Source organism: Trematomus bernacchii, unplaced genomic scaffold (genome assembly GCF_902827165.1).
Source record: "Trematomus bernacchii unplaced genomic scaffold, fTreBer1.1, whole genome shotgun sequence".
NCBI classification, from domain to species: domain Eukaryota; kingdom Metazoa; phylum Chordata; class Actinopteri; order Perciformes; family Nototheniidae; genus Trematomus; species Trematomus bernacchii.
Window position 1 is genome coordinate 6,656,141 of NW_022987588.1, and position 18,941 is coordinate 6,675,081.

The window sequence follows — 18,941 nt, forward strand, 5'->3', positions numbered from 1 at the left end:
TATTTTAAAAATAAAAATATTAGTATTTTAAATGTTTAAAAATCCTGGCTATGAATCAATGTTTACCATCTACTACATGAAGTACACACCTCTGACTGTAAATGAGGACATACTAGCAAAACATCACTGTTTCTCTTCCTCTAATTGTGCATGCATATAGCTCGATGCTTCCTTTATACAGTTTATGGATGTTACCTTTATTTAAACAGTCTATGGATGCTACCTTTATACAGTCTATGGATGCTACCTTTACATATATACAGTCTATGGAGGCTACCTTTATTGGATACTACCTTTATACAGTCTATGGATGCTACCTTACAGTCTTATGGATGCTACCTTAAAACAGTCTATGGATGCTACCTGTGGAAGTTACCTGCGTGTTCCTTCCACAAGCCCCGCCCCTCGGTTACAACAGTAAGGTGAGTAATTTGAAACTCCGACCGCTTTGTTATTTACCTTCACAGCAGACAACTCTATTTCAAGAAACAGACATGGAATAAACAGGATTTTATAACCTCGGAGGCGGACTACTTTATACCCGCAGCACATGACACACAATGGAGCTGAAAGGAAATGCTTCTCAGGCTCTTTCGGGTGATAATGACAGTGAAAGGTGAGCTTTGTGTCGATGTGTTCACTGACTGCTGCTTCTCTTTTAGTTACGGTTAAATCATGTTTATTCTTGACTAACAGCAACATCAGCTTATTTCCTCATCATCTAATTGTATTTACACCAGTGGTGGAATGTTACTAAGCACATTTACTCAGGTACTGTACTCAGGTAAAACAAGATGTGGTAATTGTACTTACCTATAGTATTTTACAATTATGCTACTTTATACTTTTACCTTATTACACTTTGTAGGCACTTCTTAGTCCACTACATGATTTTATAAAGTCAGTTACAAGCCAGGTTACACAGAATGACTTGTCATAAAAATAGAAATATATGATAAACACTGTATTATATAATTATAGGTTAAGCTACCCAAGAGTATATAAAGTAATTAAAAACAATTAAATTATTGATTATGTATGATTTAAGACTTGGCCGTACTACATGAGTACCTTTACTTTTCGTAAAAAGTCAAATTTGATACTATTACTTTTGTACTTTTACCTAAATACGATTTTGAATGCAGAGCCTTTACTTACTAGCTTATTATTATACTTATTATCTTTATTGTAACAAAGTATTTTTAAACTGTATTGCAATCTTTACCTGAGTAAATGATCTGAGGGCTTCTTCCACCTCTCGTTGCCAGTTTGTTTTACTTGAACATTTACAACAACAGTTATTAAAACTACCGAGATCAGTAAAATATCATTTCAAAAAGCTGTTTGTTGAAAAAACGAAACTTTCTGAGGTTACTTTTCAAACTTGAATGTTGCTCTTGCTACTATAAACCCAGTATAAAGTAATTTAAAACGGACTAATCATCAGGCTTGGGTATTTGATCTCCTCTCTGCTGAAACCCAACCCTGGGGAGGCTGTTGTAGCGTCTGTCCTCAGGGAATAGGATCGACAAAGAAGGGCGGGGAGGAAAGTGACACCAGCTGTCAGTGGTGCTTTGTGTGTGTAGCCTACTATATATTTGTAAATGCTGGACTCTGTGGATTTGCCCCTGCAGGATTGACCCTTATGGCTTTGAGAGACGTCAGGATTTTGAACCCTACAAGGAGATGATGACAGAATATGTAGCGGTGCTCAACAGAAGGTCAATGAGATGGGACAAACTGCTTCAGGAGAAACCACATGTGGAGAAAAACCTGACAGGTACAACAACAAAATATCACCAGTGGAAGAATGTAACAAGAGAGACATTAACTAAAGTTCTATACTTCTATTTGACACAGTTGTACTTCACTTCATTTCCATTTTAGGCTACTTTATACTTCTACTCCACTACATATCAGAGGCAGGATTTGTACTTTTTTTTACTCTCATAGCCACTTTTAAGAATCAGAAAATCTGAAATATTGTATTCATCCCCCATGAGGAAATTGACGTTTGACGTATATTGCTGTGAAAAGCACCCTGCTGCAAACTGGGTACATCTTTTGATACTTTAGGCTCATAATACTTTTGTACTTCTATCTAAATAAAATTTTAAACTCAAGACTTTTACTTGTAATGGTGCAATTAAGACAATAGTACCTATGCTTCTACACAAGTAATAGTAGTAGGTAGTAGTAATAGTAGTAGGAGTAGGATTTAAGTACTACTTCTCTATTAGCACACCACTGTTGTGCTTTCAGTGCTTTTTGTGGTTATGTAATTGCAATTATAAATATATATATCAATGTTTTTCTTTGAAGTGAAGCGCTACGTGCGTAAAGGTGTGCCTAATGAGCACCGTGCCAGGATGTGGATGGCGGCCAGCGGCGCTCAGGAGCGACTGGAAAGAAACCCGGGTTACTACCAGGCTCTGCTGAGCATGGAGCACGACACCAAGCTGAAGGAAACCATCCACACAGGTGCAAACAAACAAACGTTACACAGAGGACATTTTGACAGGGGTGGACAGAAAGTACATTTACACTGTACTTTTTTTAGGTTCTTTACTTGAGTCATTTTATTTTCTGCTACTTCATACATTAACTACACTATACTTTAAAGGAAACTAAGGAACATCTTACTCCCCTTTATTTATTTAATAACTTGTATTTTAGTTTCTTAAGTTAGAAAATCATATTCAGATCAATAATACAAAATATAATTATAATATTAATTAATCTCGTATTATTATTATTATTATTATTATTATTATTATTATTATTATTATTATTATTATTATTATTATTATTATTATTATTATTATTATTATTATTATTATTATAGGATTAAGATTAAACTTTATTTATCCCTTGGTGAAATACACACGTTCTGCAGTATAAAGTAAAAAGGATATAAGCTCCTACTTTTCCAGCTGCAAAATTAGAGTGATGAACACATTAAAGGTGGGGTAGGTAATTTTGGAGAAACCAGCTCGAGTGCGCTAGAATTTGAAAATACACAGCCGGAAAAAATCTCCCACTTCCTTACAGAGCCCCTCCTCCAACACACAAGAACGCGCACATGACCAATGAGGGCACGAGATAAGTTTGTGCACAGATGGAAGGCTGACAGGCAGGTAGGCCATCCAGTTATTATAGCCGGGCCGGCTATAATGATTGGTTGTGCTTTTTACAGTACTACTGCTTCCACAGATGACATATTTTTATTGATTTTTTGTCAAAGCACTTAAGATATTCATTGCTATCGGGATGTTAAGAGCATTCCATGGAATATAACAAAAAGTGTATCTCGAGCCGGTTTCTCAAACTTACCTACCCCACCTTTAAAGCATCAATTTTTTTTTTTTTATTTAGCCTTTATTTATACAGGTTTAAAATCTCATTGAGACACAAGGTCTCATTTTCAAGAGAGACCTGTCAGTGGTAACACTACCACACAAAGTTACAGACAGACAGGACACCAAACACAGAGGCAACAACAAAATACAACATCGTAAAAAAAGCAGTCACCGAAATCCACACAGCAGTCAGTTAAAGCAGGTGCAAACACCCACAGATGATTTCTCCAGCTTTTTTAAAATTAGTTTAAAATCCGTGATGGGTATCAAACTGGTCAGCTTGAGTTCCTGCTGAAGTGTGTTCCAGGTCGAGGGGGCAGAGTATGATATGGCTTTTTTCCCAAGCACTGTGCGAACTGAGGGGACGGACAGAGTGATGTAATGTTGAGATCGTAGGCTATAGCTGTACTGTTTGTGTGATATGTAAGTGGATATGTAGAGGGGCAGCAGTCCAAGCATAGCGGTATAGATGAATTTGTACCAGTGCAGTGATCTGCGCATTGATAATGATGTCCAGTTGACTAAAGAGTACAGCGTGCAATGGTGTGTGAGGGGTTTACAGTTGGTTATGAACCTCAGAGCCCCATGGTAGACAGCATCCAGCAGATGAAGGGAGTGAGCTGAGGCGTTCATGTACACAACATCCCCGTAGTCCAAGAGCGGCAAAAATGTGGCAGCTACAAGCCGTTTCCTCGCACTTGTGGAGAAGCAGGCCTTATTTCTAAAAAAGAATCCCAGTTTTAATTTCAATTTCCTTAAGAGATTGTCAATATGCTGTTTGAAGCAGAGATTTTCATCTATAGTGATGCCTAAGTATCTGTAGGTGTTAACAGCTTCAATGGGGTTATGCTGTGCAGACATGATGCAGGGAAGAACAGTTGGTAACCTTTTCTTATTGGAAAACAACATGACTTTTGTCTTATCTGAGTTTAACACCAACCTAAGGTGGAACAGATGTGACTGAAAAGTGTCAAAAGCAGACTGCAGACGTTCAAATGCAAGGGCAACAGTGCTAGCACAACAGTACACAACAGTATCATCTGCATATAGATGTACAGAGGCATCAATGCTTTTACCCACATCATTTATATAAATAGTAAAAAGGGTCGGTCCCAAGACCGAACCTTGAGGAACACCTCTGGGCACATTAAGAAAGCTTGAGGAGAGACCGCTGAATTTTACACATTGCTTGCGATTCGAAAGGTAGTTTTCAAACCAACCAACAGCTTGGTCAGACAGGCCTATATGAGATAACTTCTGGCATAGAATGCCATGGTCCACAGTATCAAAAGCCTTGGATAAGTCTAATAATCAATAATTCTTATTTTGCTAACATAACATATTGTTCTTATTTCGGTCGTTGTTCAAATGTAGTACTTTTTTGTTTTTGTACTTTAAGTATATTTTTATGCTTTGTACTTTAATTTAAGATTTAGAATGCGTGACTTTTACTTGTAACAAAAATATGAATACACTTTCCTTCTTACTAAGACACTTGAATAGAATAGGGGACATGAATAATGTTATTAACAACAGAGCTTTGTCTATGAAGTGTCAAAATGTCCTCTGTGATAAAAGCCTGATCCAGCCTCCCCATCCCCCTACAATTATTCCCCCTTACAAAAACCTCCACACACCTGAACTTGTATCAACACAGGTACATTTCATCATCAATTCATCATCAATCATACATGTGATACTCCTGTAACCACCTGCATGCATGTATGTATGAGACTGAGTTATGTTTTGTCTTTTTGTTTGCTTTGCTTTGTAATTATGTATTTGTCATGTATGTGCTACTTCATTATTGTGTTGTAAAAACTGGAAAAATAAATAAATATATTGTTTACACAGGTACATTTCATATACAAATTCTTGTCTTGTTATTTTTGTCAGACATGCACAGGACCTTTCCTGACAACGTCCTCTTCCAGAGCAAAGCAGAACCGAGTCTGCAGAGCGCTCTGTTCAACGTGCTGCTGGCGTACGGACACCACAATAAGGAAGTGGGCTACTGTCAGGTGAGGAAAGCTCATACGTTTTCCTCTCATTGTTTACCTAAAGAACAGGACCAGTTAGTTCCTTATTCATTTAAATACAAACAACCCACATGTCCCTTTCTTTGCAACATGTACTAATTCCTCTTCCTGTACAACACACTTTATTGCTTAAATTAAAATACTGATTTACATTTTGATGTATACAGTAGTCACAGACTTTTTTAAATGTTTAAATCAATGGGTTTGCTTAATGTAAAAAGTTGTGTAGTTATCTATTTCCCCCAGACATGCAACCATAACAAGTTAACAATGTATTGGTGTAAAAGCTCTTTGATTTAGCGAGTTGGAAATATGTTGTTGCTGAGGATATGTCTAGTCTTGCCAGGTATTAGGGTGCATGTGTCTGTAAATCACTGTTATGTAATCATCGCTCTCTCTGTTTGTGTCAGGGCATGAACTTCATTGCAGGCTACCTCATGATCATCACCAAAAATGAAGAGAACTCCTTCTGGCTCATGGATGCATTGTTGGGAAGAATGCTCCCAGGTAGATTTTATTTGTATTCTTTATCTTCACAAACACTATGAAAGGTCATGCAAACACCGACAAGTGTTTAAAAAGAGTACGAGTCGCCCAGCCACCACAGCTACAACACAAGTGACAGGACAGTTTTGGAGATGTCAATAAAAAGGCAGAGAAGTCTAATCAGACTCCAAAGTGACACAGGGCCTTAAATCCGTCTCACTTTATTTGTAAAGCATTATATTAACTGAATGTCTACAAATAAAAAATGGAAGAAAAGTTCAAATAAAGCATTACAAAAAAGTTGTTGATATTAAAACTCTTTCAAATCAGTAATACTGTCATCTAGTGTTCAAATTAAAGCTATGGGCCAGCATTAGCATACTGAATGAATACACACTTCAAGGCAGATCTGAGAGCAGTGTTGCATGATAATTTACCTGCAACAAAGGTCTGCATATGTTCCTGTTTATAAGGGGAAGAGAGACCAAAGTGTATATTTTCTACATCAGTGATAACATTAAAATGAATTTGCCTCTGCTGTTCAGTGTTATAGCATGACCCACTTGAAGCAATTTTGGGTCATTGATGTCAGGCTTTTTAAGAGAATTAAGGCTGACTATAATGTGTTAATAGAATTATCTACAAATTGCAAATGAATAGTAATAGCTTGTTCGTTATGACTCATTGTAATAAAAAAGGCTAAATAGTAATGGACCCAGGTTGGAGCCTTGTGGAGCTCCACATTGAACATTCATTCTGGACTACTACAGCCATCTAAAACATTGCAATTTGATACTAGATTTATAAAAAAGAGATATGAACAAAACAAAAATAAAAGTAAATTCCTATACTTTGTGGATATTGTAGATTTCTACAGTCCGGCCATGATGGGTCTGAAGACCGACCAGGAGGTTCTCGGGGAGCTGGTGAAGGCTAAATCTCCTGCAGTCGGACAGTTAATGGACCAGTATCCCGGCATTTGGACGCTGGTGGTGTCTCGCTGGTTCATCTGCCTCTACATCGACGTACTCCCAATTGAGGTGAGGAAAAGTTGGGGTTTAATAGTATAGACAAATAAGGAATTCAAGCAATGTCGAAGCACTAATTGTTCTTGTTCCTTGTTCTTACAGACAGTTCTGCGGGTCTGGGATTGTCTTTTCTACGAGGGCTCAAAGGTTCTTTTCCGTGTTGCTCTGACTCTCATCATTCACCACCAGCCGGAGATCCTGCGCGCTCGTTCACTAACGGATGTGTGCGAGTGCTTCAAACAAATCACCTGCGGAGCTTTCACTCTGGACTGCCACACCTTCATGCAGGTGCGATGAGAAAGGACATTATCATTGGCTGTTGTTACATGGGATAAGAGATGTTTGAACATTAGCTCTCCTCCACTGGCAAACTTTAGCAAAAGGTCCACCTGCTTTAATCCCTTTTTTACATAAGGGATTATTCTGGTGAATACTTTGACAATGGATCTAATTATAATTTGGTCTAGAATACTGTATGTACGCAAAAAGTGAAACATTCAGACGAAAGTAAGCGGAGCCCATAGTCACATTTTCAAAATGTCTTGTTTTATCCAGATAACAGCTCTAAACACAAATATAATCTAATTTCTACTATATAACATTTTTTTAAAAGCCAGGAAGAAAATAACTTAAAATCTTGACGGATTATCAATGTTGTTGCAGTAACTGTTTCAGATCCTAAGTGCTTTGCATAATGGTTGGTTCATTTATGGAGGTTATACTTAAAACATTATAAATTCAATAGTAGAAAGGGAGCGCAGTGGGTTGTGCGTATGTGTTCGGATCAGGGGGTCACAGGTTCAAACCCCACTGCAGTCAGCATGTCGTTGTGTCCCTGGGCAAGACACTTCACCCCAAATTGCTCGTGTGGGGATTGCCCACAGTATTGAGTATGTAAGTCGCTTTGGATAAAAGTGTCTAACAAGTAACAAGTAATGTAATGTAGAATATACTCCTTAAAGTGGACCTATCATGCTATATTTGAATAATATAGTGTAGGACCATACCTATATAAGGCATATTTATACTTTTTTTTTTTCAAAATACCAAACAGATCATGCATTTTAGTCATGCCTCATTTCGCTCAATTTGACAATTTCTAGCTCTGTTTTTGCAAGGGTTGATTCTGTGAGAACAGCACCACCTACAGGCCTGGCATATGTACTACAGCGTCTCCAGCGCTTTCGAACGGCAATGGCCGTGGCTGTCTCCTCCTGATTGGTGGAGTTGGCCCAATAGCTGTCGCGCCACTGTCCTGACGTCAGGACAGTGTTCAAATCTGGATCAGTTTTTATCAGATCCGTTGCAGAGATTTGGGTATGGAGGAAAATAGAGAGGGTTGTGTTTTCTGACACTTGGTGAGTTCCCTGGAACACCGGGGACACATATTCATGTATAAAAGACGTACAAAAGTGCATTTTGCATGATAGGTCCCCTTTAATTAAAAAAGCCGAATTAAACTGGCCTCCCTGAGAAGCATTCAGTCAGGTTGCACTGAGGAGAAGACATTTACCAAAAGTATAATGATCAGAAAAGGAGGTGTCTGAAAAATATTCACAGTTTTTTTCGGATTATGACAAATTGAAGCCACCCCTGGGATGGGAGTTTATCCAGAGCCTGATAATTATAGATGAGGTGTTTACATGAGGCTTATTCTGACTGAGCTTTTATGGTGGGGAAAATTACAGACTTTTTGTAAACACTACTTAGTGTATACTCCTGTAAAGGAATAATTAGAATCAATTGCGTGACATTAAATCAAATTCTCTTTCTACAGAAGATATTTACCGAACCTGGGACCCTGTCGATGGGAACTATCGATAAACTCAGAGAGAAATGCAGACAGCGAATACTGGAGGAGGAATCCGGACGCCGGTAACATTTTGGATCCACCCTTTCTCACTGGATTAATAAAACCCTTTCATTCAGTGTAAGTAGACAACACTTTAATATCAGGAAGAATTAACTATTTCCAAATGAACTACTCATGGATTTTTTCCTTCTGTTATACGTTTCTATATTACTCTCTAAAGGATGTAAACATTTGCTCATGGTCTCACATTTCTGCTGCTATAAATACTTCAAGATCACCTGATGCTAATGTGTTTAAATTGGCCATTGTTTTTATTACTTGCACTATTGTATTGTAACTTAATAGTAGTAGGGAGTGGTTTTATTATTGTGGAGGATAATATTTGAGAATAATAATATATATAGTAATGATAATATGTGTCTAATGGAAAATAGTTATTGATGTCTCTTGCACTGAAACACAGTTAAAACTGTACTTTCTGAAATAAAATGAGATATATTCATTTACAGAACTGTGTGTTTTACTCTATACTAGAAACCTAACACTAGCGGACCTAAAGAAATGCATGTGCCAAACAAAGATAAAGAAAAAAGCTTCTTGTAAACTAGGGGCCTGCGGGCTGTTTTAACAGTTACATAATGTTGTCTTGACAACTTTCCTCCTCCCTGCATGTACAGAGACAAAAACTTATGAGCTCAGATGTGATAAAAAAAATGAACGGTGCTAAAACACTACAGTTTAGAGTCCTGCAGGCTTTTATTTCAGCTGTCTAGTTAGAAGATGATTTACACCGCGAGGGCATACAACCTGAATGACTGAAAAATCTAATTACATTTTACTGAAACTATACAAAAACTGGTTTAACAATTAAAAAAAAAAAGGCACATTTATTATTGATACAGTAATATAATTAAGTCTATGGTAGATGTTAAAAAGGAATTTAATAATGCATTTCTAGAATACAATTTCCAATTATATTTCCAAAATAATGTAGGAACCGGTTTCACTGCTGAAGCGTATAGTAAAGACAAAACAAAAAGTCTCGTTCATTCAGTTTTATTGACCTCTTCTTTAGAAAACAAACAGTTCAAACAAATCCATTAAAACCTTATTAAATAACTACATGAATATTTAGATGAGGGAGAAAAAAACATGGAAAATAATATCTTTACTTTCTCCTACAACATCAAACAATGCATTTCTATGGTAGTAACGGTACATGAAGGCTTAGTGAGACACAGAGTCTCGACATGGCAGCACACGGTGTCAGTGAGTGAGTCCCTCTGTGGTATTGGCTTTACTTTCATCCTATCTATGTCACTGCGGGGAAGGCACTGATAAACACTGACCGGAGCATTTTGGCCTCTTGAATCATTACATGGGGCTGTTTGTCAGAACATTAGTGCAACTTCTTTCACTTCAGAAGCAAAAACCCAAGTGGAAAAGAAAACAAACAAAACCACCCGGTGGAGTGTAACATATCAACATTTGTACACTCAACAGTGATGTCCTGAGCTTTTACATCCACATAAGCCACATAAGAGTTACATAAGAAAGAAGAAGATGATAACCACTCTCATTTCTGAACTGATTAAATTAGCTTAGTATAAAGACAGGAAACGGGAGGATCAGTTAGCACTGCTTGTCAAAAGTTAAGAAATCTGCCCACCATCACCTCATTCAGCACAATATATCCAAGATTGATTTGTTCTATACAAAACGTGACATTGTGGATAAATGGGAGGGTTAGGTGCTACAGAATATTTCATTGCACAGATGAATCAACAGAGTAAATAGGCAAGTTTTAGAAGTGCTGGTAGGCTTTTGGATTTACTTTGACAGAGCCAGGCGAGCCATTTCCCGCTGTTGCAAGCCTTTATGCTAAGCTAGGCTAACCAGCTGCTGGTTGTAGCTTTACATTTACTGTGCAGATGGTATCCGAGTGGTATCCATCTTGTTTTTTCCCCCAAAATGTTGAATTATTCTTTCAAATGGAACCAACTATTTTACAAAAAGTTCACAACTGCATCTTCAGTCTCCATACAAAATGTGCCGAGTACCGTAAAGAGGAAAATAACTAATCCTAGTAAATAAAATAAAATTCACGCTACGAAGGGGACTTCTTGCATATCCTTTTTAGAGTCGGGTTAATGTGTTTAAGGTGTGTTACATAAAATCTGCAAACTTGGGCTAAATGTAGAGTTACAATAAAAAAACGTCAGATCATTTCAGTCTGAAGTGGACTGCCAGATATATTCCCTTTTATATATTAACAAACTTCATTAAAGGCAAGACCACTAAAAATGGTCGCCTTAAAGCCGATAAGAAAAAGCTAGAGTAGCCATTTCCTCAAAATCACACAATCCCTCAAAATTCCTTTCACAGAAATCATAAATAGTACATTACATATTGAGAACGCTAACCTCTGATCAACATCCGCCCCCTCCCTTAAAGTACCAGTTTTCCTTCACTTCCTTACAATCTCCTAACAAAGCCCCTTTCCTTTTTCTTTTTTTTTTTTTACAAATGAGCGGGTCAGTTCAGAAGGAGCAAATCAACCTGCACTAAGTGATGATGACTAGCGTTACTGATGAAGGCTAAGAACAGCACACACAGGCAGGGAGGGTGAGGGGTGGAGGGGTGGCGGGGGAGAGGGGGGGCACAGGGTGGAGTGTTTAGTCTCATAAAACAGTGGTTAATCTCGGGGGGGGTGGGGGTAAGCACGCTCTGCCCTGAGTCATGTGACCTCAGATGGTCTGGTAGCCGGCGTGGCTCCTCTTCCGGCCGATGAGGTACGCCAGCAGCACGATGAGGACGAGACCCGCGAGAGCCGCTCCGACGATGATGGGGATCAACATGTCGTCTTCATCCAACTGGCACTCCTCAGCTGGGGGGGAACGCCAGAGAGGACAGATTAGAGCAAAACCTGGGAAATCATCCAGTTTGAAGCTTCTTAAAGCACACGGGATTAGTGAATTTACATTTAAAAAGGGAGTATACAAATGCAACATTTAAAAGTAACGTTTTTTTTTTTTTTTTTATAAATTGTAATACATAATAATAATACGTAATACCGTTTTTTTCCATATGGTGAAGCCCTAATTTGTACATTTGAAGGATTGAAATGAGAAAGTGCAAAAAAATATTTGTTGTCACTTAAACTCATAATCATGATCTCAATATTGATCAAAATAATTGTGATCATAGTTTTTGCCTTAATCGCACAGATGCAGATAAAGATACAATACATGTATTGTTTCATATTGTTTGTATGATTAGATTCCAGAGATCGCTGCGTATGATTGTTTTTGCCGTTTGTGATCCAAACATTTACAAGAGCTTTGTCACAAAAGTTCACATTATACAAAAGAAAAAGATGGATGTTATCATATCAAAAATGTATCCAACAAAAAGGTCAGCTCTAATCCATATGTGTTGGTGAAGTTAATTAAATAATATTAATAAATCCTCTCATTTAAATTGCGAATTTTGTTTGTAGATGTTTAATCTTAAGTGTGATAGTGTTAGAGAATATAGCGAAAGACATGCAAAGCTACATTTGAAAGCGTCTGTAGTTGTACCTGCTCCGAACTGATCTCCTGAGACGCCGAAGGGCTGCACCTGCAGCTGGAAGGTGTTGATGGACAGATCCGGGGACACGGTCAGAGTCTGCTGCTCACGACACATGTAGGAGAACCCCAGGGTGCCGCGCAGGAAGTCCAGACTGCTGTTATCAGCCGAGACGGGCTCTATGGGACAAAACAGAGCAGAGAGTGATTACAGAGGAAGATGTGTTCAGTAAAACAAAAATAATACAGAGGTGATACAAAACGAGAAAACCACTAGTCTTTTTCTGGAACAGGCTTTGTCCACTTGGCATTTTGCCTCGCTATATTTGTGTTTTTCAGTGCCATTTTTGTATCATCTTAGATGTGTGTTTACAATCAGACATCTGGTCGCTGGGTTGGATGTTGGACTCCAAGAACACTGCCACACATTAGTAGTGGGTTATCAGTGATTATTGCAAGAGATATGTTTGTATTTGTCAATAACCTTAAGGCCCTGACACACCAAACTGACACCAAAGAACACGTCCCGACGGACCCGATTGTTGTGTCGCCTCACGTCTGCTGCGTCTTGGCCAAACAGTCGCACTGGAACACATCGCAAAGACTTCAGCCGACGGCCAAGTAGCACGTATGCACTGCGCATGCGTGAGTGGCAATAACTCTCCTTACCAGCAGGCGGCGGTAGTGTGTATTCTTAATTAAAAAGAGGTAACCGGAAGACAGACTGCGTGATACAACAAATAGCGTGTGTTCCATTTTCACTCTCGTCCATCACAGACTGTTTCACAGACTGTTTCACATAACGACTTATAATCGAAAACATGTTTAGTGCGGTACTGGAAAATGAAAAATAGTAGCCGTCTGTGTGTGCCTTCTTCACTTCCGTTTAGCTTCTCATGCACTGATTTGCTAAGCTGAACAGCCAATCAGAGTGATTTCTTTTGCCGACAGCCTCCCGATTCAAACATGTTGAATCGGCGGTGGAAGGTGTCGGCACGGCCGAAAATACACGACGGGGTGGGACACACTAATCTGAGTAGGGCGACAGGACGCTCATCGACGGCCAGACATCTATCGACGGCCGAAATCGGCTCGGTGTGTAAGGACCTTTAAGGAAACTCAACTGATTGTGCCTTTGACTAAATGTTTCACCACCTTGCATAGAGAATGAAAAGGTGGCTGCTTTGTTCAAGACATAATAATCTTGTTTAATAAAATTTAAAAACGCAGAATCGCTTCTGGGCTAAGTGAAAAATAAGCAAGACAACAATGTTACAGACAGAATAAAGAACGGCGGCAGGAGACCAAAGATGAGCGGAGGAGTTACAGATCAACTAGCTTTACAGTTACCAGGTGACAGCTGTGGTTCAAACAGGAAGGAAATGTTAATGGCCTCTGTGAATGATTTCACAGAGGCCATTAAGTTCATTTTGGACATTAGTAGAATTGGTACAATGCTAGAAATGATCCTAACTCGAAGTCTGCACATTTTAATTTTTAATTGCATCTTCATTAGTGAATTGTTTGCTCAGTTGACTCATATCCATTTATAGGGCACTACTGTGTCTTCTTTCCATCTCATTTACAATATTTTAACACCAAATCACGGTCTGTTATTGAGTTACAAGGCAGAGTAGGTTTCTGTTTGGATTTATTTTACAAGGTCCTAAGCGTAATCACTTAAATGAAAGAACGATCTCCAAAAACTGACCACAGCATTGGTTTGACATTATATGATAAAAGGTGAAATACTGCAAGGTTTAAGTGCACTCACCTTTCATGTCTGGCCAGGCTGCAGACAGAGACACGTTACTCAGGTGGTACTTATTGGACGTAGTATTCTGGAAAGAAAAACAACAGCAACAAAAATCAGCTACACTGCAGTGAAGTGAGATTACCTCGGGCTCCAGCTGCCATCTAGTGGCTGTTTCATGAAATACAAGAGATGTTATACAGCAGGTTGTGAGGCTGGAGTTACCCACCAGTGAGAAGAAGAAGTTGAGGTTGGTCTTCTCTGCATCTGTTGAGAGTCGCAGGGAGGCGGTGTCTGTGTCACATGATCCAGAGGACTTTGTCACATTCGGCTGGAGGTTCACAATATTCCGCACAGTCTGTAAAAAAGAAAAGAAAGGAGTTTACATTTAGCATTTGGAACCAGTTAATGTGACTGAATTCAGAGAGCTGTTTGAGGGTTTATATTTAGGCACCTTATTCTGGGACACGGAGTTGAAGGTGATGTTGAGCTGGAGACCCATGGAGGCCAGTAAACAGGCCGTCCCGTTGCTGCTGCTCACCACATAGTTACCCTTCTCAGGTCTCATGGGCTCCGTTGTCTGACCAGCAGCAAAGCCCTGGAGCAGGACGCCAGCTGCAAGAAGGTTTCAGTTAAAAGTTACGATTTTCAGAGGTGCAATGTGTTCAATGCTAAATACATAATTAAAACGACACTTTATGAGAACCCTTTAGTTATTAGATATCAAAGCCTACGCAAGTAAAAATATCTATCTTGCACGTATATTTGGTAGCTCAAATTTCAAGGATTATAACAGCATTAAGTGATTTGTGCATTTAACCAAAGAAAACACTTGGATGAGAACACAACACCCTTTTAAAAGCTATCGTTGATGTTATATATTGTGACATACAGAAGTGTAAGAAGATCTTTTACACAAGTAAAAGTAGCATTGTTAACATATAAAGTATTGTATTCAAAATTGTACTCAAGTAAAAAGTACAAAAGTATTGGCATTAAAGTTCAAGTACATAAAGTAATTTTCTCAGTATGGCCCATTTCAGATGTAAAAATATTACATTTTTGTATTGTATAATTATTTTTAATGCATTAATGTCAATGTTAACTTGGTAAAGGTGGGGGTTATTTAAATAACTTGCTATACTGCTGGGTAGCTTAACCTATAATTAAAAACACATGATTTATTGGTTGATTTATATTCTGTATTATAAATCCATACCTGCAAAGTAGCGAGTTACTTAATGTAATGAAGTGAACGTTTAAAGTAGCATAATGTGAAAATACACAAAATTGTACTTAGTTACTTTACACTACTGCTGACAGATACGCTTCCATAGTTTGAACTCAGTTTGAGTTAATCCGCAGACTGAACTGAGACTGACGCCTTTACTTGCGCCAAAACAACAGAGAGAGACGTGAACGCATCATTAAACAGTCCATCATGTAACGTTAGGATAAACCGTATAACATTTATACAATTCTGCAACCAAAATCAAGTTAACTGACATATGTAGGCCTGACAAATCAGCTGCTTGTTTGATCTTTAATTGATCTGGTTTTATTACATTTTAAACCCTTATAAAACACAGAAAACGTTGCTTTTCACTATCTAGTTAAGGAGAGTTTATATAGTGACCATAGCTAAACGTCAGCTAACATTAGGGAACAGGAATGTGACGTCATCAAACAATAACCGTTACTGTTTTGCTCGCCCGGTTAACGTAGTAAACGATAATAGAAATGGGCCAATACTCACCTAAAATCAACTGTAACGTTAATCCCAGCCACCATGACTGAACAGCACCGATCTGAGTCATGCTTCTCTCTTCGGTAACACTCCAGTTGCTTCTCAGGGACACAAACAACAAGAAGCGGCTAACTGGCTAGCTTAGCAAGATGTTGTGCTAGCTAAGCTAACGTTAGCGTAACAACAACAGCAAAGGGAGAAATAATACTCAAGCGCACTGGATTTACTGAGATGATAAAGCTCTGGTTCTGGTAACAAAAACACTGACGTTTCTGGCACCACGTTTAAACTTTGTATGGTGTATATTTGCTAGCTGAGAAGTTAATTTAGCTCGCCTTTTAACACTTTATCACCGCAGCTTCAGCACAAACTGACATCAGTGTCATGTGACGGGCTTTAAGAAAAAAAACAGAAAGTCACGTGATGCACAGCAGCCACATGACATGCTTATTAAGTGGTTTTTGTTAAGAGTTAAAGGATTAATCACGGCTTTTAAAGTCTCAATACGACAATGTCATGCATTAATGAGTGGTGGAAAGTGTATTTGCTGAGCTGAAGTGCGTTTTCGAGGTACTATTCTGTATTTTGTAAAAATGTTTGTAGGTTAAATATGTCACTTTTTATTGTTTTAATTCATGACCCTTATATTTTACTATTCCCTTTTTTTTTATCTTTGTGTAGTGATCAATAAAATATATATTTCTATATAACCATTTATATAAATCCCACATATTTGTTTTATTTAACCTTGTTTATTTTGTTGACATGTATTTTGTACTATGCTGTATTATATTAAATGTATGCTTTACACATTATTTTCTACTAAATGCATTTTTGGAGGATACCTATTACAAAGATTGATGGAAAGTTACATTTACTAAAGTAGATGCTGTATTTAAGTACCATGTTAAAGGTCCCATGTCATGGCCATTTCTACTGATCATAATTCCATTGTTGAGGTATACTAAAATAGATTTATATTGTGCAATTTTCCAAAATCACATTGGTTTCTCATACAGCATCTCTGTATAGTATGTGTATTCACTCTCTGTCCTAAACGGCTTGTTGGAGCTCCTGCCCCCCCCCTCCCTATGAGCCCAGTGGCCGTCAGCGAGACACAGCGAAACCCAGCCCGCAACCAGCCTGAACACACACACACACCCGCAGCCTGGCAGCCTCGCCGCGTCCCGCCGTCTCAGGGAGGAGAAATCGGGAGCTGCAACTGAGAAAAGATTGAGTGTGTGTGTGTGAGGAAGTCAGCGGATTGGTCCATTTGGACCAATCCACGGACTTAACGTAACGGCTCCGCGGACGTAATGTAACGGCTCCACGGATTGGTCCATTTGGACCAATGGGTCCATTTGGGTATGGTGGGCACGTCACTGTACCCAGGAAGAAAAAGAGAAATCTCCAACGAGGCGTTCTGGGGCAGCATAGACAGGGCTTTTCTGTGTTAGAGTTTTACTCGCTACAGGGTGTACTTTGAGGGTTTGTGACTTGCAGACTGTTTACATGCATACAAACCTTCATAACACACAAGGGGACGGGTAATAACCAGAAAAGCATGACATGGGACCTTTAAGGTACCTTATGCCACTACACTCACTAAACTAAAACAAATAAGAGACTAATATTGTTATTTGAATCACATTAATTTGTTTTGTATTTTCACCCTACTTTGCAGATAACGACTACATAAAAACTGCAATATAGCAAGGTTTGTCCGATAAATATAAATGTAATTGCAATCATCATTGTTTATCTAGCTGTTGTGAGCTGGTCAGTTTTGTTTTGTATTGTTAACTTCACTGTGTCCCTCAATCAAACCCACTAGATGTATCTATCTGGCCAATTCACAGGCTCCAGAAGCTTGAATGTGGGCGTCTAATTAAAGGCCCCGGAGGTCAGACCCCAGTCAAAAGTCCCTGGACATTTCACACACCAGTGTCAAAATAAAGTCTCCTCTCTGTGCAACCTGACCCGACCTCACTTGTCTGCCTGATAGCTCAATAATTTCCTCACAGATCAGTGTGATTATGCCACTTGAGACAGACGCGACCCTTTGAAAGAGGCAGAGGTCTAACGTCTGTAACCTCTTCCTTTACACAGACACACACTAACATTTAAGTATCATGGGGGTCAACTTATCCGTGGACCCTTTGAACACACAGTCCCTTCAACAGACTGTAGCCGGCTGCAAATGTCCAATCAATCTGTCTGCTGTCTGCCAATGTTCTCGTGTTAACCAACAGCCACATGTTTTACTTTATAATCTGTACAATCAGATTTCTACTCTCTGCTTGATAAGGTGTGGTTTACATGCCAGTGACAAATGCTGCACTTTTAGAGGTTGTTCATCCCTTGAAGTACCTTAGAAAACTGTAGCAATATGTCTCTTGAGGTCCAGAGGATAAAGGAACCCAATTCACCTAAAGTCAAAATATATGTTTTCCTTTCATTGTTATTTTATAAACTAATACACCTTTAGTTTCACAATTTATAATACTGACCATTCAGAATCTAAAAATGCACCCAGCTGCCTTACCGTCAAAATGGCAGAAAGTAAACAAAAGCAGAGGGCTTATTTTTCTTATATCTGGTTTTACATCAGTGGATCAAAACATATTGTGTATGGGATTAATCTGTAGATGCTCTGGTTCAAAATGAGACCAAACATTTCTATGGATATTCGTTTTTTTGGCAAACTAAATGCCAAAATGTGGCCTGCAACAGACTAGGTGTGGCTATTTTGTTGGCATAGTCGATTCCTGGAAATGCACTTTGCTACTGATGAAAATGTTGCCACAACCAGCCAGTTAGAAAGAGCGAGGAGACGGCAACAATAAGGATATAAAATCATTACAAAAATTGTTTATTAAAAAATCACAAACATCTCCTTGAGCATCCAGCCCTTTTCTGAATGATTTCAACTAAAATACATGCCAAATCTTTAACATTGCAACTTTAAACAGGGAAATAGCTCAGGGTTTATTCAAGTAAAGGAGAATTTATTGTACATATAATCTAAGATGAATAAAGAGGAAGAGGAACTCATTAGTGAAGCTGGAGGGACACATTTATTGAGGTTTTAAAGAAGGAAACAGTGAACATGACTGTCTGTCAGCGTGACTTAAAAGTGGGTGTTGA

At 38.6% G+C, this 18,941-nt stretch overlaps 2 protein-coding genes across 2 annotated transcripts; one reads left to right on the plus strand and one right to left on the minus strand.

Moving 5' to 3' along the window:
• The first annotated feature begins 441 nt into the window (after positions 1-441).
• On the plus strand, positions 442-9,238 carry LOC117481011 (growth hormone-regulated TBC protein 1-A-like). Its single transcript, XM_034128443.1, has 8 exons — positions 442-616; positions 1,635-1,780; positions 2,323-2,481; positions 5,256-5,380; positions 5,809-5,905; positions 6,752-6,924; positions 7,015-7,200; positions 8,690-9,238. The coding sequence occupies exons 1-8, from the start codon at positions 561-563 to the stop codon at positions 8,789-8,791; spliced, it is 1,044 nt and encodes a 347-aa protein (XP_033984334.1). The 5' UTR covers positions 442-560; the 3' UTR covers positions 8,792-9,238.
• Positions 9,239-9,765: 527 nt separating this feature from the next.
• On the minus strand, positions 9,766-16,196 carry lamp1b (lysosomal associated membrane protein 1b). Its single transcript, XM_034128790.1, has 6 exons — positions 15,804-16,196; positions 14,502-14,662; positions 14,277-14,405; positions 14,069-14,135; positions 12,307-12,474; positions 9,766-11,612 (listed from the first exon to the last, which is right to left on the minus strand). Exons 1-6 carry the CDS (start codon positions 15,862-15,864, stop codon positions 11,473-11,475), a joined length of 726 nt encoding a protein of 241 aa, XP_033984681.1. The 5' UTR covers positions 15,865-16,196; the 3' UTR covers positions 9,766-11,472.
• Between the last annotated feature and the right edge of the window lie 2,745 nt (positions 16,197-18,941).

Coding starts and splice junctions, on each gene's coding strand:
- LOC117481011 (XM_034128443.1), top strand. CDS start 561: ATGGAGCTGAAAGGAAATGCTTCTCAGGCTCTTTCGGGTGATAATGAC. Junction 617..1,634: donor GGTGATAATGACAGTGAAAG/GTGAGCTTTGTG, acceptor TTGCCCCTGCAG/GATTGACCCTTATGGCTTTG. Junction 1,781..2,322: donor TGTGGAGAAAAACCTGACAG/GTACAACAACAA, acceptor TTTTCTTTGAAG/TGAAGCGCTACGTGCGTAAA.
- lamp1b (XM_034128790.1), bottom strand. CDS start 15,864: ATGACTCAGATCGGTGCTGTTCAGTCATGGTGGCTGGGATTAACGTTA. Junction 14,663..15,803: donor AACGTTACAGTTGATTTTAG/GTGAGTATTGGC, acceptor ACCTTCTTGCAG/CTGGCGTCCTGCTCCAGGGC. Junction 12,475..14,068: donor AGCCTGGCCAGACATGAAAG/GTGAGTGCACTT, acceptor TTTGTCCCATAG/AGCCCGTCTCGGCTGATAAC.